This window comes from Colobus angolensis, unplaced genomic scaffold (genome assembly GCF_000951035.1).
Source record: "Colobus angolensis palliatus isolate OR3802 unplaced genomic scaffold, Cang.pa_1.0 Scaffold67, whole genome shotgun sequence".
NCBI lineage: Eukaryota > Metazoa > Chordata > Mammalia > Primates > Cercopithecidae > Colobus > Colobus angolensis.
Window position 1 is genome coordinate 8,164,604 of NW_012120376.1, and position 13,472 is coordinate 8,178,075.

Genomic DNA, 13,472 nt, shown 5'->3' on the forward strand with positions numbered 1-13,472 from the left:
CTGGGGGAGACCACCGGCGGTCCCTTCCTCCAGGGCTCGCCCCAGGCCCGCGGAGACTCGCTTGGCGCTCTCCAGCCGCCCTCGAGCAACTTTGATTCGAACTTCCCTGGGCCTGGGCAGGGTGTGGCGGGGGTGCCGGCCGCACTTTTTTTTTTTGGTGGGCGGGAGGTCAGAACCCAGGGGAAAGCGACTGGGGCAGGGGTCGGGTTAGGGCTGAAGACCGTTTCTCCGGGCTGGGTGTTGGGTGGGGAGAGGGTGTTTGACGCCCGGAGACTGAAGGGCCGAGGGTCGGCGTCAGGCTCCAGCCCCTGCCGACGCCCTCGGATCTATCCTGCGCCCCAGAGGCGGCGGGGCGGGGTCCGGGCTTCGCGGCTGTCGCCCCCACCCCTCTCCTGCGGGTAGAGAGGGGGCTGGGAGACGTGGTTCCGACCGCGGGTTTCCGGGTGGGAGGGGCCGGGAATCGGGGCCGTGTAGGGAAGCCCTCGAGGGCCGGCCGGGAGCCTGGATACCGAGGTCCCCCTTCGGCCGGTTTTAATCCCCTCGCCCTCCTCTCTGCCCCAGGCCCGGCAGCCATGGCGGTGGAAGGAGGAATGAAATGTGTGAAGTTCTTGCTCTACGTCCTCCTGCTGGCCTTTTGCGTGAGTGGCGAGGGGTCCTGGGGGGGCGCGCCGGCAGGGTGCGGGGGACCTGGCTCCACAGTGGTGAGGGCTGAGGGAATAAGAATTAAGGCAGCTGGAGACCAGATGTGGAAAGAAAGCCAGGGAAAGACAGCGCGGCCACTCCCTGCTCCAGTTTTCCTGGACACCTGAGGCTTGTTTCCACCGAGAATGGCCATCCTGGGTGTGCAGCAACCCCTACCCCCATCCCTCCTGCCTGGCCCTTCCTGTCTGGTGACCCAACCACTTGTGATATGGGGCAGTGGGGCAACCAGCCAACCGCCTGATGCTATCGCCATGAGGCTTCCCTTCACTCTCCCTTCTCCCCTCTCTTCCTCCCCACCCCCCTCATCCCTATCCAGTCCGTCTCCCCCTTTCCGTCCTCCCAGCGCTTGGGGGTGAGGAAGGGCTCTGCCCACGTCAGTTTGCTCCTGCCCTGGGCTCCTGGCTTGAGAGGCTACTGTTTGTCTAGGGAGGGGCACATCACTCTCGGCCCCTTTTCCTCTTCTCTTCTCCTGGCTTAACTGGCCAGAGGAACCTTAGTCACAGCTGATGCGCGTGGGGTGTGCACTGGAGGATAGTGAGGGAGCAGTTCTGGGAGAGAATTGAACTGGGAGTCCTGGAGGCCCATAGAAAGCATTGTTCTAGGTCAGAAATACGTGCCTTGGGGTCAAGGCTTTCTGGGAGGTCTTTGAATTTGGTCACGTCCCTGATTGAAGAGCTGGGAGGGGATCAAGGGAGGTGGGGGCAGGCAAGGATGGGTCATCGCCCTTCCCTACAGCCAAAGAAGTTCCCTGGAGGTGTGAGAATCTCTCCTCCGGATGAGGTCACGTCTGTGTCCTAGGTGTACCCCTTGCCCTCCACCATGGAGGACCACTGTGTTGTGGATCAGGCCTAATCCTCACCTGCTTTCCTCTTAGGCCTGTGCAGTGGGACTGATTGCTGTGGGTGTCGGGGCACAGCTTGTCCTGAGTCAGACCATAATCCAGGGGGCTACCCCTGGCTCTCTGTTGCCTGTGGTCATCATCGCAGTGGGTGTCTTCCTCTTCCTCGTGGCCTTTGTGGGCTGCTGCGGGGCCTGCAAGGAGAACTATTGTCTTATGATCACGGTGAGTGGGAGGCAGGACCAACATGGGTGGTCTGGGACTGCCAGAGCAACTTGGTTGGGGCTCAGGAAGGTGGGTGAGGTGAGGTGGGTGGGTAAGGAAGACCTTTGTGAGTGTCCAGGGACCGGCTATGCCAGAACGGGCCCCTGTAATGCATAGACTCCAAACCTGACTCCTGTCCTTTGCTCCTGCAGTTTGCCATCTTTCTGTCTCTTATCATGTTGGTGGAGGTGGCTGCAGCCATTGCTGGCTATGTGTTTAGAGATAAGGTAAGCAGGGAATAACGGGAAGGGCCTGCCTCAGCCTGGTCTGGGACCCAGGTGCTTGAATTCTGACGGCAGCAGTGCTCCTCCGTACCCTCAGGTGATGTCAGAGTTTAATAACAACTTCCGGCAGCAGATGGAGAATTACCCGAAAAACAACCACACTGCTTCGATCCTGGACAGGATGCAGGCAGATGTGAGTGGGGTTGCTGGGAGCAGGGGTGATGGGAATAGAGAATTCTCATCTCCAAGGCTGGGTGTGGTGGCTCACACCTGTAATCTCAGCACTTTTGGAGGCCGAGGTGGGCAGATCACCTGAGGTCAGAAGTTTGAGACTAGCCTGGCCAACATGGCGAAACCCTGTCTCTACTAAAAATACAAAAATTAGCCAGGTGTGGTGGCGAGTGCCTGTAATCCCTGCTGCCCAGGAGGGTGAGGCAGGAGAATCGCTTGAACCCAGGAGGCAGAGGTTGCAGTGAGCTGAGATCAAGCCACCACACTCCAGTCTGGGCAACAGAGCAAGTCTGTCTCAAAAAAAAATTCTCATCTCCATATTGATGGTGAAGGTTCACTTAACACCCTTCTTCTCCATATTTCTTCCCTCCCCCAGTTTAAGTGCTGTGGGGCTGCTAACTACACAGATTGGGAGAAAATCCCTTCCATGTCGAAGAACCGAGTCCCTGACTCCTGCTGCATTAATGTCACTGTGGGCTGTGGGATTAATTTCAACGAGAAGGCGATCCATAAGGAGGTAGGGAGGAAACTGTGTATGGGACTTGGGAAACCTGGGAAATGTTTTAGAAGGCAAGAGACCCAGGATGGAGGTGGACAGCATCAGGGATGGGGAGGGGAGCTGGAAATGGTAAGGGTGGGGTGAAAGGTACCGGGGCAGGGAAGAGACTGATGGACCAGGGGAGGGGGATTGGGGTGGGAAGTTTCTGATGGTGCTTTTATCCTTTGTGCCTGCCACCCTTCAGGGCTGTGTGGAGAAGATTGGGGGCTGGCTGAGGAAAAACGTGCTGGTGGTGGCTGCAGCAGCTCTTGGAATTGCTTTTGTCGAGGTAAGAGATAACCCTGAGAGAGGGCTGGGACTCAATCCAGGGTGCCTGGAGGATAGGGGCCGAGGGGAGGAGGGTGCTGAGCAGGAGGTACTGACCTGGGAGTGTGTGTTTGGAGTCTCTTGCCTGGGTCTCAGGTAGCTGGCCCTTCTGACTCCTCTCCATCCCCATCCCCATCTTTCCTTCTAGGTTTTGGGAATTGTCTTTGCCTGCTGCCTCGTGAAGAGTATCAGAAGTGGCTACGAGGTGATGTAGGGGTCTGGTCTCCTCAGCCTCCTCATCTGGGGGAGTGGAATAGTATCCTCCAGGTTTTTCAATTAAACGGATTATTTTTTCAGACCGAAAAGAGAAATGGTCTGAGTTTGTCTTAGAGTGATGCTTGATTCCTTCCTTTCCTTACTCATGTTGCCTGTCCTCTGGGACCTTACTGCATGTGTACTTCGCGAAGGTCTATTCTGGGGGGTGTTTGGGAAAGGAGGACTTTGCTGAAGGTGTTGGTTGGACAGGCAGTGGGAGAAGTGAGGATCCAGAGACTGTAGTGCTTTCTGCCCCCTAGTCTTACGCTGCCAGGCTCACTATGAACATTCACGAAGCCATCTGCTGCGTAAGTCAAAGCAGCTCCCCAGAAAGGTCCCACCTGGGAGAGCCCAGCCCACATCTGCCTTGGACATCTTCCTGGCCTTCTGTGCACCGCTAAGGGCCCAGCACCTCCCTTCCTGGTCAATCCTCAAGGGATCCAGCTCCTTTTTTTTTTTTTGAGATGGAGTCTTGCTTTGTCGCGCAGGCTGGAGCGCAGTGGCGCATCTCGGCTCACTGCAAGCTCTGCCTCCAGGGTTCATGCCATTCTCCTGCCTCAGCCTCCCAGTAGCTGGGACTACAGGCGCCCGCCACCATGCCCGGCTAATTTTTTGTATTTTTAGTAGAGACGGGGTTCCACCATGTTGGCCAGGATGGTCTCGATCTCCTGACCTCGTGATCTGCCCACCTCGGCCTCCCAAAGTGCTGGGATTACAGGCGTAGGCCACCGCGCCCAGCAGCTCCTTTCAAAGTGTGGTTAAGTTGCCTTGACACCTGTGTGGCCAGTGTCCTTAGCAGCAGAATTGACGTGAACATTGCCTTTTCTTCCATGGAAGCCACCCAGCGTGGCCCCGACCCCTCTTCATCACCTGCTTTTCTCCCCCAAGAAATATAAAGACCATTCCCAGTACAGACACTGAATTGCAACCTTACTCCCCTTCAGAAAATAAGGGAAACGTATCAAAGTGCCCTCTGATGGCCGCTCCTCGAGGTGCAGCTGTAGATGTGAGGCAGTTCCTTGGCGCCCCACTGTGGGTGCTAGCTGTTTTGCAGGCACTAAACAGGCCACAAACCGTGAGCATGTCGGTTTGGAGTCCTTCCACTGGGCACATTCATTTCTGCCCACCTTCTTTTTATTTTTTAAACAATACACTTTTGTTAGTGCTTATTTTGTGGCAGGCACCAGGCAGTACCAGGGTAGGAGCAGAAATAAAGTCCTTGCCCTTGAAAAACAATCTGTTGCTGGAAGGCTGGATTCAGTAGACCGCTTGGGCAGGCTTGGGAAGGATCCAGGTGAGCACAGCATCCACCAGGCTGGCTGGCAGGTAGGAGGCAGGCAGCCAGAGCAGCTTGGCATCCCAGCCTGGGCTGTAGCGGGTTCGGGGGTGTCGAGCAGTCAGGGCATGCTCCAGGCATTGGCTCACCTTGGTTAGGTCCGGGTCACAGATCAGGTTCATGATGCGCTGTTGCATTTTTAGGTCTGCACCCCATAGGTGGTTGCAATCAGTTTCCCTTCCCCACTCCAGCCCATCTTAGTTACTGTCTTCTGGGGCGCTGGGCTTGTCACCCTCAGTCCCCTCCTCAGTGTGAGGAGTGGGCAGGTTCCACATGGCCTGGGCACTCTTGTGGCATCCCATTCACCCTCAACCCTGCCCTGGGTGCCCCACCCACCTCCCAGCAGGCTTCCGCAGGACTGGCCTTTCTGGTACTCTTGTTTCCCTTCACGTGCCCTGTGTGGGCTTGGCTACTCACACTTGGTGAGGAAGGCCCCCCCATAGTGGGCCTGTGTGGCAGGAGGTAGCCGTGCCCAGCAGGCCTGCAGAGTTTTCTCCAGACTCTCCAGGTTGGTCACAGGGGTTCGGAAGAAGCCAGGCTCCACGATGGAGACTCGTATCCCAAAATGAGCCACATCCCGCCTAGAAGAGGGGCAGAGGGAAGTTGGTGGGTTCTTGCTCTATAGGGAGGGGACTTTGAGGGACATGGGTTGGGGAGCTGAGAAAGTTACCACAGACCAGGGACAAGAGTAGGGACGGAGATGCCTACTGCCCTGGGACAAGGGTCAAGTGGGATAGAGGGAGGAAAGTATTTTTGAGGTTTGTTTTCTTTGATCTAGAGCAGGGGTCAGCACATTTTTTTCTTAAAGGGCCAGAGAGTTAATATTTTAAGCACGGCAGGCCAAGAAACAAAATTAATGATATTATCAGGTACTTATATAACAGTTTACAATGTAACCATTTAAAAATCTAAAAACCATTATTAGCTTGTAGGCAGCTGGCCAGATCTGGCTTGAGTACTGAGTTTGCCAATTCCTGACCTAGAGGAACCCCATTCCCTTGCTCCCGAAACACAGGGTTGAGCCCTGAGTGCTGGATATTGAAGGGTATAGTCTCATATTTGCTGGAGGGTAAGCTGATGGGGAAAGTGGAGATACATCCCATTGCTCTGGCACAGATGTAGAAATCCAAGTATAGGTAAGGAGCAGGAGGGGAGGGGAGAAAAAATTCAAGTATAAAGTATGTGTTCCAGTATGCAGTGGCTCACGCCTATAATCCCAACACTTTGGGAGGCCCAGGCGGAAGCATCACTTGAGGCCGGGAGTTTGAGACAAGTCTGGTCACCACAGCAAGACCCCATCTATAAAAAAAATACTAGCCAGGCATGCTGGCACACGCCCGTGGTCTCAGTTACTCAGGAGGCTGAGGCGTTAAGTATCGCTTGAGCTGCTTGAGCCTAGGAGTTTGAAGCTGCAGTGGGCTGTGACTGCACCATTGCACTCCATCCTGGGTGACAACAAGGCCTTGTCTCAAAACTAAAAAAAAAAAGCGTGTGTTCCATGATGCTGCCTGGAAAATTCAGGCTGAGAGACAGGGACAAAAGGAGACATTCAGATTATTTGCTGAGTGATGGTGACAAAGGCAGGCTTCCTTAGAAGGTGGACTAAGCTTAGGCGCCTTGTACTTCTGCTAAGAACTCAGGCCTTGGGCTTTGTGTGGTGGCTCATGCAGGTGGATCACCTGAGGTCAGGAGTTCGAAACCAGCCTGGCCAACATGGTGTAACCCCATCTCTACTAAAAATACAAAAAAATTAGCTGGGAGTGGTGGCGGGTGCCTGTAATCCCAGCTAACTGGGAGGCTAAGGCAGGACAATTGCATGAACCTGAGAGGCAGGGGTTGCAGTGAGCTGAGATCTTGCCATTGCACTCCAGCCTAGGCAACAAGAGGAAAACTCAAACAAACAAAAAAACAAAAACCAAACAAAAAGAACTCAGGCCCTGCTCCCCTGTTGTCCTCATCATGTCTCCTTCATGCTCCTATGGAATTTTGAATCTTACTGTTCAAAGATGAGAGGGAGGCAAGGCCGGGCATGGTGGCTCACATCTGTAATCCCAGCACTTTGGGAGGCCGAGGCGGGCAGATCACGAGGTCAGGAGTTAGAGACCAACCTGGCCAACATAGTGAAACCCCATCTCTACTAAAAATACAAAAATTAGCCGGGCATGGTGGCACGTGCCTGTAGCCCCAGCTACTTGGGAGGCTGAGGCAGGAGAATCACTTTAAACCGGGAGGTGGAGGTTGTGGTGAGCCAAGATCGCGCCACTGCACTCCAGCCTGGCGACAGAGCGAGACTCCATCACAAAAAACAAAACAAACGCGTTAAAAATGGGTAAAGAGAAGTAATCTACTTATGGTCACAAAGCTTACATAAGGGTGGGGTTTGAACTCATGAAGTCTAGCCTTAAACTGTCTTTTCTTAACTATTCCAATGTGCTGTATCTTAACCATCTCTGCTGGCCCATGTTTGTTGAGTGGGCTGCTCTTAGTCCTGGAACCCAGAGCCCTGTACCCCTCACCTCAGACTGTCAGAGAAGGCCTCCAGGCCAAATTTGGAGACACAGTAGCCCCCACCATTGGCTGCCAGGCGACCCAGGACGCTGGTGATGTTGATCACCCGGCCCCGGGCTTGCTGCAGCAGAGGCAGCAGGGCAAGGGTGACCCCGATGGGACCCATTGTGTTCACATTCAGCACCCGCTGGAAATCATCCCGGGTCAGCCATGGTGTGGGTCCGATGATACCAGCCACACCAGCATTATTCACCAGACCAAAAAGCCCTGTGGGGAGATGAGAAGGATGCTGGGGGTAGGTAAGGCATTCCCACAGCCCCCTCTTCTTCCTGGGAGCATCTGAAAACTGCTCCTCCTCAAATAGTCCCTTTAGCTTACCACAGCCCTTGCAGGTGACTCCTGGGGTCACTGTGGGGATCAGGACACCCTACACCATATTCCTGGTGGTCTACCATACTTACCTGCTTCCTTAACGTGCGTCTCTACCCACTTGGCTGCCTGCTGGACGCTCTGGGGATCAGTGATATCCAGCAGGGTAGTGTGGAGGCGGGAGGAGGCCACCCGCTGCAGGTCCTCGGCCCCAGAGGGGGTCAGGCAGCTGGCCAGGACTCGGAAGCCTCTCTGGTCCAGCTGCAGTGCCAGAAGGCGCCCAAAGCCTGAGTCACAGCCGGTGATGAAGACAAAGGCATCGCTGGCGGGCAGGCTCTGCCGGTCCCTGAGCAACCACAGCACTGCCCAGAGTAAGGCACCCAGCAGCAGAGGCAGCCACATAGCTGGAGCCCAAGTGACCTACAGGTGGCAGCCTAGGCTGGGCAGAAAAACTTGTCCAGTTTACTGCGGCCCTCAAGCCATTTCCCCTAATACCTTCCCTAGCTGGAAGCATCTGGTGTGAGCATATTGAGAAATTATCTGGTTGCCAGATAATTGGCCAACTATGGCTCATCTGTGCAAAGCAAAGATGTGGGCAGACCCTGCATTTGTGGCTAATTTAACTAAAGCCACACGAGCCAGGTCCTGTGTACAGACCTGCTGTATGGAGCAGAGGCATCTTCTTGCTTGCCTCACACTTTCTCTCCTACTAAACCAGGGACACTGAACCTTCTATATGCAACCTGGGTCTTGTGTTTGGAATGATGTATAGGGCCAAGAACCCTGCATTTAGTCCTGGTGGCCTCAGATTTGCTGTGTGATGCTGAGCATCTCACTGTCTCTCTCAACCTATTTTCTCACCTACGAAGTGGGACTAAGACCCACCAGGTCCACCTCAGAGTTGTGGAGGATCAAAGGGGACAATGTGTGAGGAAGCATGTTAAAAGCTGAAAGTTTTGAGTTGGCAATACATGTAATATCTAGCTAGTCTTCTCATCGTTCCCCAGCTCCCAGTATCTACTTACCTCCTGGGGGGAAAGCTGGCAGGTACTACAGCACCCAAAGCTGATTCTTTTGCTTTTGTTTAAGAGACTCCTCCCAAACTTCCCAGCCTCCCACACTAGCTACTGCTAAGGCCAAAGTCTGGAGTGGGTGGACTTGGATGCCAGGCGTATTAAGTGTATGTGTGACAGGGTGGGGATAGGGCTGGGAAGGAGGAGGAGCCAGGGAGGCTGGAGCTTGCTTGTCTGGCTGAAGCCAGGACTTGGCAGAGGCCAGATTTGCCTAGGCTCCCCCCACCCCTTGGCTGTCTTTCTCAGCCTGGGTTCCTGACCATCTATGTCATGGTCTCCGAGGAGAAGGGAGCTGTCAAGGATGGCAGCTGCACTGCTCTGTTGGTAACAGTTACTGGACCTGTCATTCCTCCCCCTTCTCAGCCCTGAAGCGCCCCCAGGAATTAATCTCCCACCTGGCTCAGACTCATGACACTGCTTAGTGTTAGCCTGGGAGAGGCCATGAGCATGTGGAGAGGCAGAGAGCCAGAGCTGGGGACCAGGCCTGTACCTTGCCTTGTTTCTCTTCTGTAGGAAATAAGTCCTGAATTAGGAAGCTTGGGGCAGGGCTACTAGGACCTTCTCTCAGGAGGGATGGGAACTCCCACCCTCTGCTTGCCTAACAGACACCTGCACAAACGCCATGGAGGAGAAGAGAGTTGGGAGAGTAAGAGGAAGCTAGTTCCACCCTCTACCCAAAAGATACCTGTCCCTCAGGGAAACCACCTTTGAACCTTCCACTCCCACCCCCAACACAGGAGCTAGTAGCTCTTTGAAACACACCACAGAGAAATGGAAGCTTGTGTTTTATTCAAGGCTTGTCAGCCTCCTTCCTTCCCCCTGTGGGTGAGGTAGGAGGGGTGGGGTCGGGGGAGGGAACAGGGGCTAGGAAGGGGCAGATTGCAGTTGCCCTTTGTAGACATATTCCAGTGCAGTGGCAATGGTGCGCATGTCCAGCTCGATGCTCCGAGCCCAGTTCTCCACATCCCCAATTTCCTGGGAAGGGGGAGAGGAGGTGGGAGCCCAGGAATCAGAATGGGTAGAATATGGCTTCCAGTCTGGGGAATACGTTTTATTCATCTCCTGGAAAAGGCTTTACTTGGACCCACCAACTGCTTTTCTTTCTCTATCTTTTCTGACACTGGGGCTATAGATGGGGTTTCTGGGACCACCCTACTTCCTCCTTGACCTAAACCTGAGGTAAACTGACTGGAGGCAGCCAATGGGGACCCAGGATTGGGGTGGTGAGGTAGGGAGTATGGCCCACCTTGAGTGCCTGGTTGAAGTTCTCCACCATTCCGATCCACTGGCCTGTCTGCTTGGCAAATTGGGCAGCCTGGACCTGTAGGGTCTTCACCTCATGGTCCAGCTTTCTCTGGTTCATGTAGGCCTGGGCCACACTAGGGGGTTGGAGGAGGGAGGAGATGAGCTCACCCGGCTAGTTGGGGGTGGTCTCCAGAACTAATATTCCATTGCAGCAGTGGGAGTTCAGCCAAGAATCAGGGCTCATAATTTTGGCCATTTTTGGATGTGATGCAAATGACTACCAGTACATGCAAATAAACCCAGCTCCTTCCTCTCACTCCCAGGATTCCCAGGAGAGCCAAGCTCAATGCTGACTAGAAACATACCAGCTCCAACCCCCAAAAAGGAGTTCCTGCAGCTGAGTGGGGGAAGGGAGGGAAAACCTGGGGTGATATCCCTGAGGAAAAAGCTGGGAGGGAAAAAGGGGCATGGAAAAACTGGGAAAATCCAGCAGGAGGGACACATCTGGCAGTGATTGGAAGCCCAGGGATCTATGCAAGAAGTTGGAGAGGGAAATTGGGCCCCTCCCTGAAGCTGGGGTAGGATGGGAGCGCAAACCCCTCCCCAGAAACCTTGGGTCAAAAGAGGATATCCCAGGGGTTTCTCCTCAGCTCTCAGTTGCTCTTCCAAGCCTTCGCCCACACAGATCAAGACACACACACACACACACACACACACACACACACACGCTCCCTCCCTTCCGCCTTAGACACTAGTTTTTCTTTTCAATCAAGGTATGGGCTGTGGTTACCATTACTACCATGGGGTTGGTGTCCCCAACCTTCTGCCAATGTTTTTTGCCCTCCTCCACCCCCGCAATAATTGTTCTCCTTTATTGGCTGCTGAATTTTTCACTTCCCACCCCAAAGCTCTAGTCAGCCAGGAGATTCCACATCCGGTGCCCCTACCCACTGGAATGTGTGGGGGCTAGAGCGGGGAAGGGGTTGGTGGGTGCTGAGGGAGTGGGCAGGACACCTGACAGGGGCCAAGATAGACTGAGCCTTTGTTTTCCTTTCCTGGGAATGAGAGGAGCCGTGGGCAGCAACACAAAACCCTTTCTAATCTGGCTTTGGCTTAGCTGCCCTCTAAGCTGAAAGTGGGGTGGCCTCTAGCAAAGGAAAAGAAGGGGGAGAAGCCTGGGCCAATCTCACTAATGATGGGCACAGCAGAGCCCAGGAGGCGCCAATGTGGGAGGGAGAAATTGGGAGGGCAGACCCTGTCCCTTCTTTTTGGGAGACAGCTGGGTCACTGTCAAGGGTGGGGTAGGAACTGAAACAGACTCCCCTGAGAGTTCCTGAACTCCTGGTTTTCCCCATTGACCACCTGCTTCTATATTCACACTGAGTAAAGAGAGCTGCCTGGAGAAAACGGAGATCAGAGCCCCCACCACAACTTTTTCTCAACCTTCCCCCATGATGAATAATGAAGATCACCCCAGCCCCTGCATGGATCACTTGGATGACTCAGTCTCTGGATTCACACCAAGCTGCTCCACTTGACCTGGGGTGGAAGGTACCATACTGCCTTTCTTCCAACAGGCAGACTAGCAAATCGTCATCTCTGCACGCTTCTGGGTCACTCAGGGTCAAGAGACAATGTCTTTGGCTGTCACTGGCATTCTCATTTAGAGCTGGGGCAGGGTGTGGTCCCCAGAGACCCAGCAGGAAGGTAAGAGACAGCCTGGCTCTGCCATAGCTCCTGGAACAGGTTCTACTCTCACCACCACCAGCTGTGCCATCTCTTTCCTGCCAGCTGCTCCCCAGGCTTGCCAGAGGGTGGGAGGCAAGGAGAGGGTGGTAAGCTGTAATGAAGGAGGGTGCTCTCCCTCCTGCTGAAATGACAGCTGGACTTGGAAGGGTGAAGGGAGGTGGGCAGATGGCATCAAGTTGTAATGCCAGGGAAGTTAATGTGGGGAAGAGGAAATCTGGCTGCTTCTCTAACCACTGCAGCTGTTCCTCCCTTGCCCAGTGCCTAGGACTCAGAGTTGACTCAAGTTTCTCTATGTAGAGCTGGGAGGGGCGGGGTAGGATAGGTGAATTAGTGGAACATCCCACCACTTCAACAGCGGTCTGAGGGCCAGACCGGCCAGTGCCTAAACTTGGGCGGGTTGGCGAAGGAGGAAACTGGTGTTGATGAGAAAGAGGTTCATACCCCACATTGAGGTGATCCACCAAAGCTTCTGTCAGGCAGGTCGCTGCAGTGATAGCCTCTCGCCTCCTCTTCTCTGGGGAGAGGGGGAAAAGGAATTGGAGGGGAGACTTGGGTTTTTGAGGGGTAGTGTTAAAAGTTCCTTACCCACCCATTACTATTTTGCTAGTTGCCGAAATTTCTTAACTAATCTCTGAATGCCGGAGCTGAAAAGGACCTTGCAAAACATAGCGCAACCTCTTCCATTTTAGAGATGAGGAAACGTACCCTGGGAGGGAAAGGGACTCACTCAGGGACGCCAGGAAGTCAGCGGCAGCGCCCAGGACTCCCGACTCCCAGACACTCTTTCTCCACTATCTTGGCCGAAGAATCGGTAACTCCGAGATTCCAGCCCGGACTCAGGAAACAAGTGCCCCACCTCCGTTCCGGGGGTTTCAGGCCTCCAAGAAGCCAGTCTCTGGAGGGTTCCCCACACCCTCCTCCCTACAGAGTCGCTCCTTCCTACCGCCAGGACGAGAGGCTCCCAGGGCCAATAAGCAGGGCGCTCCGGGGCAGGGGCGGGGCTGAGGTGCGGCAGGTCGGGGGTTAGGGGCGTTGCCGAGGGGACCGGAGTATTGCCCAAGGGACGAGAGCCAGTTGGCAAGGGAAAGGAGTTTCAAGAAAAAGCCGCCCTGAAATTCCTTCTCCCCCATGCCCGTTGCCCGCTAGCTAGCGTCCTTCCCTGGATATGGGTAGTCACTCGAGATCCAGGCTCCGGGCTGAAGCTAGGCCACTGCCGGAAAGAAAACGGCCGACAGGATATTTGGCTCACCCTGTAGCTCCTTTCGTTCATTCTGCTTGGCCTGGTGTTCTTTTAGGAGGCGGGACAGCATGGTCACGTCGGGCTGGGGGCTGGGTACGCCGGGCCCCCTCCGGCTCCGGAAGCTGGAACGCTCACCTCGGCTCCCCAGGGCCATGTCACGTGACCGCGGTGTCACGTGAGGTTGGGAACCGCCCTCTATTTGAGACGTTGGGTGAAAATCTTGGCGGGGAAGGGATGTATAGGGTTGCGGAGGGCAGGTGAACTCTTTTCTTTATTGGGAGCTTACTTTTTGGTGAGTGTTGGAAGAAGTATTTTTTAATACTCATATTGCCAAGCCAGTTTTTAACATTTTCTGTGGCTCTCAGGCTTCGAGGGCTGGTGGTGCCAGGCCGTCTATCACCGTTTGGTTGTTGAGGGAGCAGAAGCTCCCTGTGCTCATTTAAATTATTCTCCTTCCCTCGCCTTACCTCCTGGCAGTGCTAGCTGGTTCTCAGTTGATTCCCAGTTCCTTCCCTCAGGGAGAGAATGCTTTCCTGTCTCTCCCAGCCCTCTTTCTTCTCACTACCCCCCTGA

At 54.6% G+C, this 13,472-nt stretch overlaps 3 protein-coding genes across 7 annotated transcripts; 1 reads left to right on the plus strand and 2 right to left on the minus strand.

The window, feature by feature from the left end:
- The first annotated feature begins 6 nt into the window (after positions 1 to 6).
- On the plus strand, positions 7 to 3,453 carry LOC105500577 (CD63 antigen). Of its 4 annotated transcripts, XM_011926180.1 has the most exons (8): positions 7 to 121; positions 562 to 638; positions 1,577 to 1,765; positions 1,957 to 2,031; positions 2,126 to 2,221; positions 2,636 to 2,776; positions 3,003 to 3,086; positions 3,273 to 3,453. In XM_011926180.1, exons 2-8 carry the CDS (start codon positions 573 to 575, stop codon positions 3,336 to 3,338), a joined length of 717 nt encoding a protein of 238 aa, XP_011781570.1. In that variant the 5' UTR covers positions 7 to 121; positions 562 to 572; the 3' UTR covers positions 3,339 to 3,453. The 4 variants fall into 4 exon arrangements, with proteins under 4 accessions (XP_011781570.1, XP_011781571.1, XP_011781573.1 ...); XM_011926181.1 differs by lacking the exon at positions 7 to 121 and having other exon boundaries at positions 573 to 638; positions 1,646 to 1,765; XM_011926183.1 differs by lacking the exons at positions 7 to 121; positions 562 to 638 and adding an exon at positions 1,026 to 1,054.
- A 1,022-nt stretch (positions 3,454 to 4,475) lies between these two features.
- Positions 4,476 to 8,768, minus strand: RDH5 (retinol dehydrogenase 5 (11-cis/9-cis)). 2 transcript variants are annotated; one of them, XM_011926177.1, is made up of 5 exons: positions 8,618 to 8,768; positions 7,685 to 8,026; positions 7,232 to 7,490; positions 5,133 to 5,296; positions 4,476 to 4,860 (listed from the first exon to the last, which is right to left on the minus strand). In XM_011926177.1, exons 2-5 carry the CDS (start codon positions 7,992 to 7,994, stop codon positions 4,637 to 4,639), a joined length of 957 nt encoding a protein of 318 aa, XP_011781567.1. In that variant the 5' UTR covers positions 7,995 to 8,026; positions 8,618 to 8,768; the 3' UTR covers positions 4,476 to 4,636. The 2 variants fall into 2 exon arrangements, with proteins under 2 accessions (XP_011781567.1, XP_011781568.1); XM_011926178.1 differs by having other exon boundaries at positions 7,685 to 8,031.
- A 665-nt stretch (positions 8,769 to 9,433) lies between these two features.
- BLOC1S1 (biogenesis of lysosomal organelles complex-1, subunit 1) lies at positions 9,434 to 13,065 on the minus strand. The gene is made up of 4 exons (XM_011926188.1): positions 12,909 to 13,065; positions 12,101 to 12,173; positions 9,912 to 10,044; positions 9,434 to 9,640 (listed from the first exon to the last, which is right to left on the minus strand). Exons 1-4 carry the CDS (start codon positions 13,051 to 13,053, stop codon positions 9,530 to 9,532), a joined length of 462 nt encoding a protein of 153 aa, XP_011781578.1. The 5' UTR covers positions 13,054 to 13,065; the 3' UTR covers positions 9,434 to 9,529.
- Positions 13,066 to 13,472: the final 407 nt, after the last annotated feature.